This window comes from Myxine glutinosa, chromosome 1, assembly GCF_964187855.1.
Source record: "Myxine glutinosa chromosome 1, kmMyxGlut1.1, whole genome shotgun sequence".
NCBI classification, from domain to species: domain Eukaryota; kingdom Metazoa; phylum Chordata; class Myxini; order Myxiniformes; family Myxinidae; genus Myxine; species Myxine glutinosa.
The window spans coordinates 377,125,319-377,142,818 of NC_136261.1; the positions used below are offsets into that span (position 1 = coordinate 377,125,319).

The window sequence follows — 17,500 nt, forward strand, 5'->3', positions numbered from 1 at the left end:
AAAGGAAAAACTTCAGGAAGGTCAGGGGGTCATTGGAGGAGAAAAAGGTTTGTAAAATGATATTATAAAAGCCTCAAATATGCAAGATATCGATAAAAGTGTGGTTGAAATAGAATGATAGATGGAATTTATATTTGCGCCAATCTTTCGATGAGAATCTATAATTCAGCGAATATATGAAAAGGAGAATGGGTAAAACGAATGGACTTGATAAACTTTTATTTTCTTCATGTTCTCTCATATAATATGGATTCAGGTTACATTATATAACAAGGATCATCAAATGAGAACGAGTTGCGACATTTTTGGGAATTACATATTTTTGGAAGAAGTAGAAAATAAAATATATCTGGAGATGAATGAAAATGGATGATGGTTCTGAAGAAGGAACAGAGATAGGGAAAAAAGCATGATGATGTGTCAAACAATGTGATGGACACCATCACAGTCTTACCTTTTTATGACATCCTTATAACCCTGAAAAGGAAGAAAACAGTGAATTACCTCAAGACTTCTTCGTTAATGAATGCCCTCTTCATAAATGTAAATAATGCACACTGTTGAATGTGCAAATGTAATCGTTAAATTATTTTTCATTTTACAGGCTGTATAATGTACCCCCTTGAAGATAACAACACAACAAGTACAGATACATTCAAAGTACACCGCCCCCATTCCAAATAAATATATATCCTCCAGCGCGGCATTGCCGGGGCACCTCCGGCGCATGGCAATACCGCCGTGCAGCTCAGAGAGACTATATTGGGAGGGAGAGGTGTACAATAACTGATTGATTAATTGCGTATCTAAAATCAATAAAGACTATTCATACAATATTATCTTAATCAATTGGCTAATAGCATAAGTAATCCACCAGTGCTTGATCCGAAGCTGTAAATTTTTTAAAATCAATTCAAAAAATCATTAAATCAAAAATATCCTTTTTAGCCACATCACTTGGTCACTGTCGTGTCAAAATATCAGCTTGTGAGCTCAAAAGGTGCAAAGATGAGAAAGCAAATATATAAATGATTAATAATGAAAATAAATAAACAATAATCATAAAATATTTAAATAATTAATAAATTGGCTAATAGAATACCTAAACCACCACCGTTTTATCCGAATGTATAACTTTAAAAAAAATAAGTATTCAAGTCATTAATCGGACAAATTAAATAATTAATCGATGAATTGTTTAATAAATCAAAAATATCCTTTGTAGCCCATCACTTGGTCACTGTCGTGTCCAAATTTCAGCTTCCTAGCTCAAAGGACCTCAGAGATATCGCTCGGACAACCAAGAAAACAAAGCAAGAAAGCAAGAAACCGGAGTGAAAACCGATGTCTCCCTTAAAGTGTGCGCCATTGCCGGGCACCGAAGGGGGTCCGGCAATGATGTCATGCAGCGCCAGGAGATGGCATAGGAAAGGAGTGGTGTACAACACAGAAATATCTAATTAACCTGCGCTCGCGAAGTGAAAAGTGGGGTTAAGCATTCAGGTGCGTACGTGTGCCATATGTGTGCCATGTGCCGTACGTGTGCCATGTCTGCATTTAAAAATTCATTTTCTTGGCAACTGTTGGTCCGATTGACGTGAACTTTTACCTGTAGGAGCGCCTCTGCCTGTTGATTTTTTTGCTGTTAATTATGACGTCATAGGTCACGTGGCATGGACGCCACCTTGGAAAAAAGTTGCACCTCTATATCTCCGAAACCACTCCATGGAAAAAAATTGAAATATGGCTCATTGTCAAGTACTCCCCATGGGGAATAATATATGTTAATGATGATGTCATCGGTGCCTTCATTATGTCGCCTTCATCCATGAAGGGCGACGACCAAAGGAAGACTACCTAGCACTGACCTGGCAGAACAGGCGTCATCGTAATTCAACTTTCGTGTTTGTGAATATTTGTTGTGGTTACTCTTACAATCACGAAAAGAAAACTTAACCCACACCTTCATGAACATGTAAATCTTCCCCACCCCCAATCAATAAATCTTCGCTCAACACTTACCTTTCAAATTCTTATTAATGCTTCTTTCTTGGTCTTCCCTCACACCAGCAGCCCTATATAAGCATTATACGTGTAACTTACTGTTCTTGCAATCTCCAATAGCGTGACAACTTTCACCAATCACTGCTGTGGTAAATGTGGAACTATAATCCCGAAACAAGAGTGATAAATGAACCTTCCAGGGTCTGTGTGAAGGACAACATCTCCACATCTGATGGTATATTCATGTTGTGTTATTATCCTTCCTAAAGTACAATGTACCATTAATTCACTCTCCGAGCAATACCCCAAGTCCGAGCGTTCAATAGGCTCTCATGTCCTGCAGGTTTATGATTAGTCAATTTTTTTCTCTTCTAAAAAAAAATTAAATTCAATAAATATTGACAATTAAACATTACCACTTTTGTAAAAGGTGAAGAAGAATGCCTACCTGTAAAAAAGGAATAGTCTCATGATCCTGGAGTGCTGCTTTCAATGTGGAATTTGTTTCATGGAGAGAGTTCAACTGCTCCTTCACCTTGTCCATCTGCTTCTGAAGGAGAAAAATCTTCTTATTTTGCCTTTTGATCACCCGACTCTTCATCAGATCCACGGATTTATCCACATATTGGTACAACGCCAATCGCTTTTCCTCCATCCTGTCCACACTCCCTTTGCCTGAATCCTGGAATAAATCAATCATTGTGTGATTAGAGTTAAAAGTCAAGAATAAAGCATCAGAAAGAAGGTTAAAACTAAAGAGAACGAAGAATTACGACTGAAGAAGGATTAGGACATATTGCACGAGTGCGTTTAGAAGGACATAATGTATTGGACAGGACCCTTATCCACAACACTTATTGGGGTGAGTTGATGGGTTGATGGAAAATTTCAACATTTACCCAACCGAGATGAGGGAGATTTTAACTAGTTCGCATTTAATGGACAGAATTTGGCAGAAAAGGTATAAATCTTTAAAAGTGAAAGAAATAAAATAAAATTTCAGATTTCCTGATCACAATAAAACACCAACACGTGTTCAGATATGGACAGAGTTTGTTTCCAGGGAATTGCACAGAGGTGGGCAATAATATTACAGGATACCTGCCTACCTCCACTCTTTTCTCTGGCTTGTGAAACAATCTTCATGAAAAAGTTCAATCCCGCTCTACCCTCCACGGCGAGATGTTGGCATCCCACTACCCTCTCCCGCCATCCTGAACAATCCAAACCTGCAATATTTTACCACTTTCACTATTTCACCACTTTTCACCACCACTCCCCACTTCCCTAAACCAATCGTCTTGCAGGTTAATGTGTTCTTCACATCTTCTTATTTTTCTTTTTTGCCCATTCATAAATTCCCTAACCTTTTCGGATTCCACCTTTTGCCCCACTGCCCCACCGTCAATACATTTCCTTTTTTCACTCTGTTTATTGCTCTTCCATGAGCTGACTTTTGTATCAAAAAAAGCATTTAAACAATAACTTGAAAGCATTTTAAGGAGACAACTTTCAAAAAAAAAGTCTGGTCAGTTAGATTTAGAAATAAATGTGACATTAATGGTCATGGATTGAAATTGTTTTGGATCAGCTGGTTGGTGGCTAGTGTGTGTAGATGGCCAGACGTGGCCTGAGATGGCTGAGATGTAAGTGAGATTGTGCAGTTTGAGCTGTGGTGATGTCACCCATTGGAGAACAAATATTTTTTCCAGATGCTAATTATCTTTCCTTCAATCACGTCCATTCCTTGGTACTTCATACCTGTGTTTGTTCAACCTCCCGCTTCAGCTGATGGAGTTGGGATTCAAGGTGCTGCTTTGACTTTGATAGTTCAGGACACTTTGCAGTCAAAACGCCCTGCACAGAATAAATAAGTCCAGGTAAAGGGAATTGTTCATCTGTATGTGGAAACGATAAGGCACAAACTGCACAAAATGATTTTAAAATGTATTTGCAAAAAAGTGGAGACTATACATTTATAGATTCCACATTAAATATCAACTCTTCTTTATTTATACAACTGCATGAAAAGAGAGCTCATCAACATTATTATCATGGTGAATAATTGATAGTTAAAGGAAGCAGAGGTGGACTATAAAGGGGCGCCCTACATCTGGCAAATAAAATACATTTACTTCTTCATGCAGCTGTATGAATGAAATTGGCGCCATTTATATGAACTTTTCAGGAGCATTACTTGGTTCCTCCTCAGAACATAAGGGTAGACCAGCATGCACATGAGATTTTTTGAATGTCCCTTCTTTTCTATACTTTGGCATTTTCTACAAGCTATAAAATGTCACTTCTTTTCTATACTTTGCCACATGGCACATGCCATATAAAGAGGCCTTTTCCATACCCCTGGCATTTTCCCCAAGAATTACTACCGGAGTCTAAAAATTGATATGTCCAACATTTTGTGGATCGCCCCCATGGCCCCAGCAAAAATAGGACCACGGGTTCTGAAGCTCACCTGGATCAGGAGCAACAGTTACTCAAACCCCCCACAGACCATGATATTTTTTAATGCGGTGAACAAACTATTGTACATCATGAGTGATGATGGTTGTGATCAAATTTCATTGAAATTGTGTGTGTAGTTTCAGAGAAGAGAGCGAATTCGTATTTGGGGGGTTGGGGGGCGGTCAACCCTCACAACCCTCACAACCCTCACAACCCCCTCCCCTGGAAACCCCCTTCATGTGCTCAGATTTTTATTCAGTCAATACACCTTCATTAGGCATCAAATATGAAGTTGTGGCCAAGTTTCATCAACATTGAATGTGTAGTTTCAGAAAAGAGAGGAAATACCAATTTTGGGTGGGGCCCCACAGACCACCTCAGACCTTGAGTTTTTATGCCATGAACAAACATTGGTACATCACGGGTGATGAAGGTTGTGGGCATGTTTCATCAAAACCGTGTGTGCAGTTTCGGTAAGCGTACTTCCATTGCGAGCAAAATCATGTCAACCATTATCGATATAGATGGAAAGTCTTTCGTCTTTTCAAAGAACCTAATCATGGACCATCATTTTGGATTCTGTGTCATTCAACTTTGCAAATGATTTTGCTTCGCCATTAGAAATGGTAAGAAGGCTTGAATCTGAAACAAATCGTCAAGATACCTGTCGATATAACATGGCTTGGACATATTTTAGATAATCAATACTAAGTAGCATCCTGGTCTACTTGTCAAGCTCACTAACTGCTGCATACAAGAAACCATCATACCTGGCTTCTGGACTTCCAGCACTTGCACAAATGACTCCACATGATATAGTACAGTACTGTATCCTGCAGACAGGCAGATATAGCAGCTGCATCACTGTCTCACGATCTGGAATTGTTTGACAAACAAAATGGATCACACCTTGCATACCTGGCAAATCTCTCTGTCTCACACCAGAAGGACCATTGCATAAACCCCCATATTTCCATGTTCAACCACTGAGTGTCCAAGAGATTCAGTGTCTAACTTCTGACATCTCTTCGGTTGAACATGTTACAAAGTTGGTTTGCAAAAGCAACCACAGATCGTGCATCCTCCATCGTGTAAAGTGTTAAGTCATTCCTTGATGGATGTGAGCAGTGAGTCTGGATTTTGCGAGTTTCACAAGAAGTGAGTTCGTGGCAGAACCCTGTGGGGGGTTGAAGGGTGAGGAGACAGAACATTGAAAGGGGAGAGGGTGAAATGCCAACAAGGACACAGGAGAAGATAGAGAGCCAACCAAGCTGTCAGCGATGCAGGAGTAACAGGCCCAGGGATGCCGCATTGCTGAAGGAGATTCCAATGCTTTTGAAGGCCTCGATATCCATGGATTCAAGTTGAAAAGGTGTTAAATAGGAACATGAGCCCAGAAGGAAAGCAATACTCCATTGATCTGCAGCTGCAAGCCTTGTGGGTTGTTAAAAATTATAATTTGTCTTTGCATGATGGAGAATTCCCAATGAGGCAATGGCTTTCCAAGCCAACTCAGATGTTTAGTTGGTCCAGGAGGGATTGTGGCTAATGGAGATGTTAACACGTTTGAAGACCTGAATTGCAAGTGTTGCTTAAATGGAATGGATTGAATGTTTTTCCAGTTGGTCGTTTTAAAGAGACAAAGTGAGACGCCAGGGTTTACAATTCCAAGTGCTGCTCAAGCTTCTGCTTTTTTCACACATGTTTAGAGAGGGAAGAAGCTGATGCCTGCCTTTCTGGAGGATGAGTGGTGCTGCAGCAAAGGGTGGAGTTATAAGCAAAATTTTAACCTGAGACTGGTTTGGGGCCACAGATTTTCAAATGGGAGAGGATCCCATTGAGACTCAGGCATGACTATGAAAGTGGAGGAGAGGAAGACACAATACCAGATTTGGATAAATGCTTGAGCCATGTCCAGGAGATACAGAATTGATCTCTTTTCTAAAATTCAGAGCCTCAATCCATTGTTGGAAGAGCAGCAGATGGAGGTCCAGGGAGGTTGAATGGGGTAGAAACCAAACTGATGGTTTGAGATCAGGCCATGAGAGAAAAGGAAGGTTTTGATTTCAACTGCAATGTTGGATTATTAAGGCCTTTTCTGTCAATGTAAAAACCTGTCTGTGCTCATTTGTAGACTGGTGTCCTTGTCAATATCAGTGCACATTTCAAACAGCCATTTTGTTTATGGAGAACAATTCAACTTTGGTTTCCAGTTACATCATAGTTTGTTGAAGGAGTTTCCATGATTAATATCCTGGTCCTCTTTTTGACAGAATAAAAAAATGAGATCATTTAAAAAAACCTCAAAGTAATTTGTTGCTTTATCCTTTCGAGCAATCGAGTAATTTTTTAAAGTCTGATTGTCATGTCATCATAAATATTATTGAAGATCTTTCAAACCATGATAAGACGACCATTGGCCGAGACTCAGAATGAATGTGAACATTGTGATGCAAACAAGTAAAAGCTCAAGAAAAGAAACACCAGTGATGGATAATACCAGGCCTGAACATTACCTCTTGGTAATTGCTGTAACTGGAAGTATTTTTTATCCTTTTATATGAAGTTTAACAATTACCTGGTGTTGGCTTAGCGGTTCGGGTGCCGGCTTGGGATCCTGAGATCCTGGGTTTGAATCCCGGTCGATCGCTGAATTAACACCAGGGGGGCTGACTCAGCCCGCCATCCCACTGAGGTCGTCAAATTGAGTACCAGTTTACTAGTAATTCCCTGTGTGTCTCAAGAGGCGATTAACAGGGTTGGCGGCAGGAAGGGCATCCGGCCATAAAATATTGCTGAACAATGGGGACCACGGTGCCCGAAAAAGGCCAACCCCCGCTCTGCGGGGAAAAAATGGCCTCTAAAGGTGGTGCCATATGAAGTTTAACAACAACAGGTTGTTTTGTGTGGTTTTCATGAATATACCTGGGATGGTAAAGTGGTCTAAACCTGGATCTTTTATTAACACACACTTCCCTTTATTCAACATCTCAAAATGCTGTTCACACACATTATTCTTGAGCATCGCTTGACATTTCATCTGCAAGCTTTTTCAGAGATTTGGGTCTATATCCTTCGGCCCGGGGCTATGAACAATCTCAGCACAAAATTGTTAATTTGGTGAGCTCTCAAGCCTACCTTTTTACCTGTAAAATCAATAACCACCTTTTCTGTCAGTTGTTCCATTAAAAAAAAACTTGTTTTTGATACTTCGCTCATTCTACAACCAATTGATCGTCAACAGTGTCGGGGAAAGTACCATAACAAGGTAGTCTTTCTATAAAATAACCTCCACTTGTGAGGAATGTTCTGAGTTCTGAGAAATTTTCATGATTACAGAACTTGCAATTTATCAATGTCTTACATCTTTTGGCTCTTTGTTCTTTCAACTTCCTTTGAGAATAGATGTAATATTCTTGGAAATAAATTCATATGGATAAAATTTACATGAAATAAAAAACATTTTCATTTATTTACTTGCCTTGAGTTCATCATGAACAATCTCCACAGGAACAACTTTATGGTTCGTATGTTGTCCAACCAGGCACATCACACACATCAAGCTTTCATCATCCTTGCAGTAGAGTAGTATTGGCTTGCCATGCTCGGTGCATCTTCGCTCCTCCACGTTTACTCCTGGCACCAACTTCATCTTCTCTTCGTTTACTCCTGGCACCAACTTCATCTTCTCTACCAATTTGGCAAGGGCCACATTCTTTTGACATTCTGGTTTTATCGGAAATACTTTACGGCAGTTCGGACAATCACAGACTGTGGCCTCTTCCCTGCTTTCCCAGTGTTGCTCGATACAGACTTTACAAAATGAGTGGCCACATGGCAGAGTAATTGGTTCCTTGTACAGTTCAAAGCACACAGCGCATTGAAGTTCATCTGCACAATCTCCAGACATCGAAGAAAACGCCATTTTCTTGTATCAGAGAAGGAAGTGGCGCAGAGTTGAAACCTGTAGATCGAGAGGGGTAGTCATAAAAACAAAAGTTTAGAGGTAAGAAAACATCAGGTAAATTACTATGGAGCACAACTACCTCAGAAACAAGAGTACGTAGAACACGATACCCCACTCAGTGTTAAAGTCTATACAGGAATGCCTTGTCGTTCACGAGGTGGTGAAAATCCCCATGAACCGCAAACTTAGGAGGTAATGGGGGAAAATATGGTTTGGGATTCATCTATAAAATTGTCCAAACTGTACCATTAATTAACATGTTTGTGCATTGTTTTTGTGCTGTTTGGATTCAAAAGAAAGTATTATTTTCCTGTATTAAGAACAAACAAGTACAAAAAGTTTTAATTAAAACAAAAGCCGCGTCGATGTTACACAATGCCTAGATGCAGCTGTGCCTATAACGTCGATGTTATAGGCACAGGACATTCCTATTGATTCGATTACTTGATGTTATTTTTGTGCAAAGTGAAAATATATCTCGGCAATTTCCCGTGTGTGGCGACGAATTTTAATATATCTCGGCATTTTCCCATCTGTTATTTCAGGCGGTGTATGACTGACCATGCCGCGATTTAAAATATATATATCTCGGCAATTTCCCGTGTGTGGCGACACGTGAACGAAGCTATGCTCCTCTCTCAACATTATTGTGACGACGTATAAATTAAATATTTCATCGTGACGATTGTCATCAAATGGACGAATTTTTAATATATCTCGGCATTTTCCCGTCTGTTATTTCGGGCGGTGTATGACTGACCATGCCGCGATTTAAACAAAAAATATATATCTCGGCAATTTCCCGTGTGTGGCGACACGTGAACGAAGCTATGCTCCTCTCTCAACATTATTGTGACGACGTATAAATTAAATATTTCATCGTGACGATTGTCATCAAATGGACGAATTTTTAATATATCTCGGCATTTTCCCGTCTCTTATTTCGGGCGGTGTATGACTGACCATGCCGCGATTTAAAAAATATATATCTCAATGGACTTGAAGTTACAGGCCTTTGAGAATTCATTTCGTTCTATAAAGGGCAACTTTCATCGGATTTTCTTCCCGTTTTTTTTCAACCGAGTCTAAAACTATGTTAGCGACTGTGAAAAATGAAATGATATATCGAATTTGATTTGAAATAAAACTGTGTGAGAGAGGAAGACACCACGGGCCTACAAAACAGGCCTCAAAGCTATGCGAGTTAATAAAATGGTGGATATTTGTTTATATGAAGGCTCTCCCAGAATGGGTGGAGTTATGGTTCCCAGAATGGGTGGAGCTTTGAGGTTTTGTCTTCTCTGCAAGAACAAGAAGAACAAGAAGAAGAAGAAGAAGAACAACAACAACAACAGCAGAGGGCACTCTATGAGCAGCGTCTGCGACACGGCTAAAAATAAAATGTATTTTCCTGAGTTATTATTATTATTCTTTCTAGAATATAAGACACGTCGCTTCTCTGACGGAAATACCAATCATTGCTGAAATGGATAATCTATGGGGGAAGAAAAAAACCCAAAAGATTCCTGGGAGATAGGTTAGTGGGGCAACTTAGCATAACAATTGTGCATTTTGTGAGGAAAGCACCAAATTTAGCACACTAGTAGACTTTCCTATTATGAACAGATGTGGATATTGGGCCATCTCAAATTCAGCCCCTGATGGCTGTGGCAGCCATTTTCCAAAATGACACCTTCAGCTTGTTCCGAAGAATTGCATCATCAATTGGCTTGGTCCATTCCACCAGGCATTCTCTGGTGAAAGCCTGGAACTGCTCTTGGCCAATCTTCTTCACATTCCTGACAGTCTCAACTGCAGCAGGACCTGCAATTTCCTTTGTGTCAAAGACAACCAGATCCATGCTCTCTTCCTCAAAGTTGTTGCCAAGCTCTTCTATGACGCTGACAAGGGCGCAGACATTCTTGGCGAAAGAGGTCTGCACACTTGGTGTCTGGTCGTGATGACGTGTGTCCTCTCGCCTCCCCCAGTGTTGCTGGCCATCTTGGAACTCTTCTATGGCCCTGGCAACTTCTGGCCTGGCAATCATCCAACGCCGCAGGGCACTTGGGTTGTCAGTGAGGCCGACTGCTCCACCATCTCCTTTGATGCAGGCGTTATTCTGTTCATGCGCCTGGTCGATTGGGATCGAAGAGAACACCTTCTTCGTCTTCTGTACAGTGAAGTTGCCAGCCGTGAATTCTCTGGCTACATCTGGGTGCTTCATTGGGAGTGCAACCATGTCCCTCAGGTGAACAGGGACCCCACCTGGCATAGCGTGTGTGGTCTAAGGCATGGAACCATGGGACCAGTTCCGTCAGGGCATCAAGGTACATCGTGAATGAAGCCTGCCGCAGAGAACGCATGTAGACCAGTACCAACATCTCTAGTTCCAGCACAGTTGCCCAGTACTGAAAGTTGGGAATGTCTTCTCCTTTCTGGTGACACCAGTCTTCGAACTCAGGCAGGTCTTCTGCATCATCAGCATATGTCATACAGTGGCGTTCATACGCACGGTGTTGCAGGATGTGCAGTGCCGCTGCAGTGATTTGATGAGCTCTTCTTGTGCGGGTGACGTGGGCAGCTCGCAGGAAGGAGTCGGCAGTCCCTGGCGTTGCAATCTCAGCTTGCAAATCTGCAAAATCTGCAAACCTTGCAAAAATCAAATCTCTGAATCTGAGATGGCCCAATATCCAGATCTTTTCATAATATGATAGTCTACTAGTGTGCCAAATTTGGTGCTTTCCTCACAAAATGCACAATTGTTATGCTATATTTAGCTTAGCTGCCGGACTAGGTTACGTGTTTGCATTTGCAGTTTTGACACGTGTGTCCATGTACCCATAAAAGAAAAAGTTTTTTCCCGGGAGTTACCCAAATCCAACGTAGTTTGATTTATTGAAATCCGTTAATCCATTCTCAAGTTATAACACGACAAACAAACAAACAAGACAGACGGTAAAGCGCGGCGTTACGCGCGCTGCTTGTGAGCAAGGAGGAAGCGGACAAGCGGTAACATATAAACGTCTTTATTGTAAGACTACACTGTAACACTGTACTGTCCCGGGCTGGGCGCCCGGTGTATATCATGAGGCCACGCCTACCCCTGGTGCGTGGCCACCGCCCACTTGGTGCGCGGAATGATGTCACCACGCCAGTGGGCTTTTGTGTCCGCCACACGCGCCCCCCCAGAATTCCCGCGCACCTGGAGGGCCAGTTTGCGGGGCAGACGAATGACCCGGCCGAAGCGCCCCCTGGCGATCGGCGGCGTCCGGGGTGCAGGGATGCCAGGTGGGATGCCCCTGGCTGCCCCTGGGATGGGTGCAGGACCGGGGGGCGGCGTGGCGGCGGGGCTGGGCGGTGTCGGGGGTCCGCCCGCAGGAGGGCGGCCCCGACGTGGTGGTCGGGCCACTGGCGGTGGATGGTCCACATCGAGGTGGGCCGGCTTGAGGCGGTCTACCGAAACGCGGTCAGGAGTACCGCCGATGTCCAGGGTGAAGTGCTTCGCCCCGGTCTCCAGCACGCGGAAAGGCCCGTCGTATGGGGGCCGCAGTGGTGTCCGATGGGCATCGTGGCGGACGAAGACGTACTCCGCCGTGCGAAGCTCCGGGGCGACGTGCGTCGGTGGGTGCCCGTGGCATGCCGTTGGCACCGGGGCGAACCTCTGGGCGGTCTCTTGCAGAGCGGAGTGCTGCTGTGCCGCGGACCATGGTGCCGTGGAGTCGGGGAGGAACTCGCCCGGCACCCGCAGCGGTTGCCCGAAGACCAATTCCGCCGCGGATGCGCGCAGGTCCTCCTTGGGCGCCGTCCGGAGGCCCAGCAGGACCCAGGGGAGCCTGTCGACCCAGCCGCCGTCGCGGAGGGTGGCCCGGAGCGCGGCCTTCAATGAGCGGTGAAATCGCTCACACAGGCCGTTAGCCTGGGGGTGGTAGGCCGTGGTTCGGTGCAGCCGGACCCCGAGCCCCTGCGCAACCGCCCCCCAGAGCTCCGAGGTGAACTGGGGGCCGCGGTCGGATGAGATGTCTGAGGGGGCGCCGAACCGGGCGACCCAGGTGGCGATGAAAGCCTGCGCGACATCGGCCGCCGTTGTCGACGCCAAGGGCACGGCCTCCGGCCACCGGGTGGTGCGGTCCACCATGGTGAGGACGTAGGTGAAACCCCGCGAGGGGGGCAGAGGTCCCACCAGGTCCACGTGGACGTGGTCAAACCGGCGTTCCGGCACCGTGAACGGGGCCAACGGGGCCTGGGTGTGCCGGTGCACCTTGGCGCGCTGGCACGCGAGGCACGTCCTGGCCCAGCCGCGGACGGCCTTCCGGAGGCCATGCCAGACGAACTTGTCGGCGATCAGCCTTTGGGAGGCCCTCGCGCCCGGGTGGGACAGGCCGTGGATGGCGTCAAACACCTGGCGCTGCCAGCCCGCGGGCACGATGGGGCGAGGACGCCCGAGGGAGACGTCGCACAAGAGGGCCGCGCCCGCGCCGTCAAACGGCACCTCGGTGACTCGGAGGCCCGTGACGGCGGTCCGCAAGGCCTGGACGTCGGCGTCAGCGGCCTGGTCCGCTGCCATCCGGGCATAGTCGATGCCGAGGTGGACTGCGTGGGCGACGGCCCGGGAAAGGCAATCCGCCACCGGGTTGTCCTTCCCCGCGACGTGCTGGATGTCCGTCGTGTACTCGGACACGGCCGAGAGGTGACGCTGCTGCCGGGCCGACCACGGCTCGGTGACTTTGCCCATCGCAAAGATCAGCGGCTTGTGGTCGACGAAGGCAGTGAACGCCCGGCCCTCGAGCAGATGGCGGAAGTGCCTGACCGCCAAGTGAAGTCCGAGCAACTCGCGGTCGAAGGTACTGTAACGGCGTTCGGGCGGGCGAAGCTGCCGGCTAAAGAACGCCAGCGGTTGCCAAGCTCCACGCACCCATTGCTCATGCACTGCGCCCACCGCGTAGTCCGAGGCATCGGTGGTGAGGGCGATCGGTGCATCGGGCGCCGGGTGCGCGAGCATGGTGGCGTTAGCCAAGGCGAGCTTCGCGCCCGTGAACGCCGTGTCCATCTGCTCGGTCCAGGTAACGTCGCCTTTGCCCGGCTTACCTCGGAGAGCTTCGTGCAGGGGGCGCAGGAGCTGGGCGATACGGGGCAGGAACCGATGGTAAAAGTTCACCATGCCCAGGAACTCCTGCAGCCCTCTGATCGTGCGGGGGCGCGGAAACCCCTTCACCGCCTCCACCTTGGCCGGTAGGGGGACGGCTCCGTGCCTGGTGACACGGTGCCCCAGAAAATCGATTGTGGCGGCGCCGAACCGGCACTTTGCGGGGTTCACAATCAGGCCATGCTGGCCCAGGCGTTCGAAGAGCGTGCGGAGGTGGCGTAGGTGCTCTTCGCGGGACGCGCTGGCGACGAGGATATCGTCCAGGTAAACGTAGACAAAATCCAAGTCGCGCAGGACGCTGTCCATCAGTCGCTGGAACGCCTGAGCCGCATTCTTCAGACCGAAGGGCATGCGCAAGAACTCGAAGAGTCCGAATGGCGTGATGACCGCCGTCTTCGGGACGTCCTCCGGCCTGACGGGGACCTGATGGTAGCCGCGTATGAGGTCCACCTTCGAGAAGAAGGACCTGCCCACCAAACGGGCGGAAAAGTCCTGAATGTGGGGGACGGGGTAGCGGTCGGGAGTCGTGGCGTCATTGAGACGGCGATAGTCCCCGCACGGTCGCCATCCCCCGCCGGGCTTCAGCACGATGTGCAGCGGCGACGCCCAAGCGCTCTCTGAGCGCCGAACGATGCCGAGTCGCTCCAGGGTAGCGAACTCCGCTTTTGCCACCGCCAGCTTCGTCGGCTCTAGGCGGCGTGCCCGGGCGTAGACCGGTGGCCCGACGGTGGGGATGTGATGGGCCACCCCGTGCTTGACGGCCCCCGCCGAGAAGGTGGGCCGCGTGAGGGCCGGGAAGCCGGCGAGGAGGCGGGTGAATGCGTCCGCTGCCGGAAGCGTACAGACCAACGTGGCCGGAACCGAATCGTTCGGCAAGCCGCTTGGCAAGCCGCTCGTTGAGCTGGGCAACGCACAAGCGAGCGAGCTGAACGTCTCGGCCTGGACAAGCCGTCTGCGCTTGACGTCGACCAGGAGCCCATTAGCGCACAGGAAGTCCGCGCCAAGCAGTGCCATGGGCACGTCGGCGGTGACGAACGTCCATCGGAAAACCTGCCCTCCAAACCGCAGAGAGAGGCAGCGTTTTCCGTACGTACGGATGGGCGTCCCGTTCGCGGCAAGCAGCGCGGGGCCCCCACCCGCGGCGTGCTTGTCTGACGTGCCGGCGGGAATGACACTCACCTGCGCTCCCGTGTCGCACAGGTAACGGCGCCTGGAGAAGGTGTCCGTTATGAACAGCAGGCTGTTCGAATGGCCGGCGCTCATCGCCACTATTGAGCGCCGGCCCGGGCGTTTCCCGACCCGTTGAAGGAGCACGGCGGATGACACCGCCGAGCTTCGTGGCCGAACTTGGCGTGGAACCAGCACCAGGTGGTGGAGCTGGAGGAGCGCGGCTGGCTCCGCCAGGCCGGTGGAGTTGGCGGGTTTCCCCGCGGTGGCGGTTTTCGCCGCGGCGGTGGGCGGGGCGTGGCGGCGTTCACGAGGTGCGTATCAGCATGCTGCTGAACATCAGCGTGCTGTAGAAGCTGATGCTGTGGAACATGCTGCTGAACATCAGCGTCGAGGGCCGTGACGGCCACGCCGACGCTCGCCCGCATGTCCGAAGCGGCGAAGTACCTGTCCGCCTCGGCCGCCAATGCTCGGGGTTCCGTTAGCTCGGTCCCGGCCAACGCGAGGCGGACCTGCGCTGGAAGTTGGCGCCGGAAAAGCGCCCGGAATAGCGAACCGGGGGCTTCGTCGCCCAACAGTGACAGCATATGGTCCATTCGGACCGACGGGCGCGTCTCACCGAGCTCGGGGAGATCCAGGAGGCGGTCGGCCCGTGCGTCGTCCGTAAGGCCGAACGTGGCTAGGAGTAGCCGCTTGAGTGCCTCGTACTTGTGGCCGTTCGGTGGGTGGCGAAGGACGGACACAACTCGAGCGGCCGTGCCGGGCCCGAGGGAGGCGACGACGTGGCAATAGCGCGTGTCATCGCCGGTGAGGCGCCGAAGCTGAAATTGGGCTTCGGCCTGGACGAACCAGACTTCGGCCTGAGCCTCCCAAAATTCCGGAAGTTTGACGAAGTCGGCCATGGCGATGGCGTCGCGTGTGGAAGGATCGCTCCAGCAGATCCAACGTCGAGGGTCACCAGTAAAGCGCGGCGTTACGCGCGCTGCTTGTGAGCAAGGAGGAAGCGGACAAGCGGTAACATATAAACGTCTTTATTGTAAGACTACACTGTAACACTGTATTGTCCCGGGCTGGGCGCCCGGTGTATATCATGAGGCCACGCCTACCCCTGGTGCGTGGCCACCGCCCACTTGGTGCGCGGAATGATGTCACCACGCCAGTGGGCTTTTGTGTCCGCCACAACGGCTCCTTTTGTAATACAGATTTCGCGAGGAGGCTGAGGCTGCTGATTGCATCATTGCTGGGAGCGTGGCTGTGCCCCTGATGAATTGCTCCGATTCCAGGAAGCTGGAACTCATTTTGCAGACCTCAGAATGATGACAGGCCGAGGCAACACCCCCCCCCCAATCCACCCCTCCCACCCCCTCCCCAATCCACCCCTCCCACCCCGCCAATCCACCCCTCCCCCCTAATCCACCCCTCCCACCCCGCCCCACCCCCACCCCTCCCATGTCATGGCCGCACCAGGAGAGCCATTTTTGTGAAATCGAACATCGATTAGTATCGATGACAAAACAGACAGAACAATGGCAAGCTTGCAATCAGCGGAGCGATACTTCGATCTCTTAGTTTATCTTTCTATTTAACAAGATGATCTGAAGTATCTGAGTGGCAATGCTCCATGACCCGTCCTTCATTCTTCCTCTCTGCATGTCCTGATGCTTTTACACTTTGACCTTCATGCTCTGAAAAAGAGGGTCTGACTGGTCCTGGTCACAACGTACGTGTGGTTGTGTGTGTCAGTAATAAGCCAATCACTCCGATGGTAACCGGGTGGAAATGAAGTATCAACTTCAAGTTTTGACTCATGGGGCAAATGCGACAAGTTATGCTGGGCCTATAATCCGGCTCTATCCGGGAAGGAGGGGGTCCCTCATGCCATGGTGTGATGGTATTCTTAGGCTCGAACTTTCACCAAAATGTAATCAGAACCTCCGTGTCACATACACAACCTCTCCACCAAATTGCGTCCGAATCCATCCACAAGTTTTTGAGATGTCCTGATCACAGACAAACAAACAGACAGGGGTAAAAACATAACCTCCGTCCACCTTGGGTGGCAGAGGTAAAAATACAAAAGATGGACGATTTAGGCGACCTTGACCTTTTGACCAAGAGGAATAGGCTTCAATGACCTAATATGTAAAACCGGGTCAAATTTCAAACCAATCGGATCAGAATTGACGATTTTATACAACCTTGACCTTTGACCTTGTGCTTTTAACCTTTGATTGGTGAACCAATTCAGCGACCCAACATGGAAATTCTTTAAATTTCAGGTGAATTGGATGAAAAATGATGATTTTATTCGATACTGACCTTTGACCTTTTGACCAAATTATTAATTTGTCTTCTCCGTATTCTTAAAATAAAACTTTGTTGAAAATTTCCATGAAAAAAGCTGAAATGGTACAAAGGTTACAGCCCGTGCAGACTCACACACACACACACACACACACACACACACACACACACACACACACACACACACACACACACACACACACACACACACACACACACACACTTGCAAAACCCCGCTGTGTGGGGGATGGGCTAAAAATAACGTTTCGATCGGTGTTTGTGAAATACCCGAACATTAACGCTTTGGTTCGTAACGTTAATCGATTTCACTTTTAAAGCATTTTTCTGAGAATCTGCGTTATTTACACTTTGCTCTCAGAGCGTTTCAGCGTTTGTCAAAATCTTGTGAAATATTTTGTTGATGCGTCTTTTCGTCAAGTTGTGACTTGCAA

The 17,500-nt window shown here is 48.0% G+C and overlaps 1 protein-coding gene across 3 annotated transcripts in view; it reads right to left on the reverse strand.

Moving 5' to 3' along the window:
- Positions 1-18: 18 nt before the first annotated feature.
- LOC137415148 (E3 ubiquitin-protein ligase TRIM62-like) overlaps positions 19-17,500 on the reverse strand; it is a 32,637-nt gene continuing 15,155 nt past the window's right edge. Inside the window, exons 2-5 of one of the 3 annotated variants that reach the window (XM_078770200.1) lie at positions 7,949-8,431; positions 3,766-3,861; positions 2,453-2,686; positions 19-477 (exon numbers count right to left, since the gene is read on the reverse strand). In XM_078770200.1, the coding sequence (XP_078626326.1) occupies positions 451-477; positions 2,453-2,686; positions 3,766-3,861; positions 7,949-8,392 (801 nt within the window). In that variant the 5' untranslated portion in view covers positions 8,393-8,431 and the 3' untranslated portion in view covers positions 19-450. Of the gene's footprint in view, positions 478-1,161; positions 2,687-3,765; positions 3,862-7,948; positions 8,432-17,500 lie in introns of those variants that run through there. The other 2 variants (XM_078770199.1, XM_078770198.1) reach the window with 2 other exon arrangements.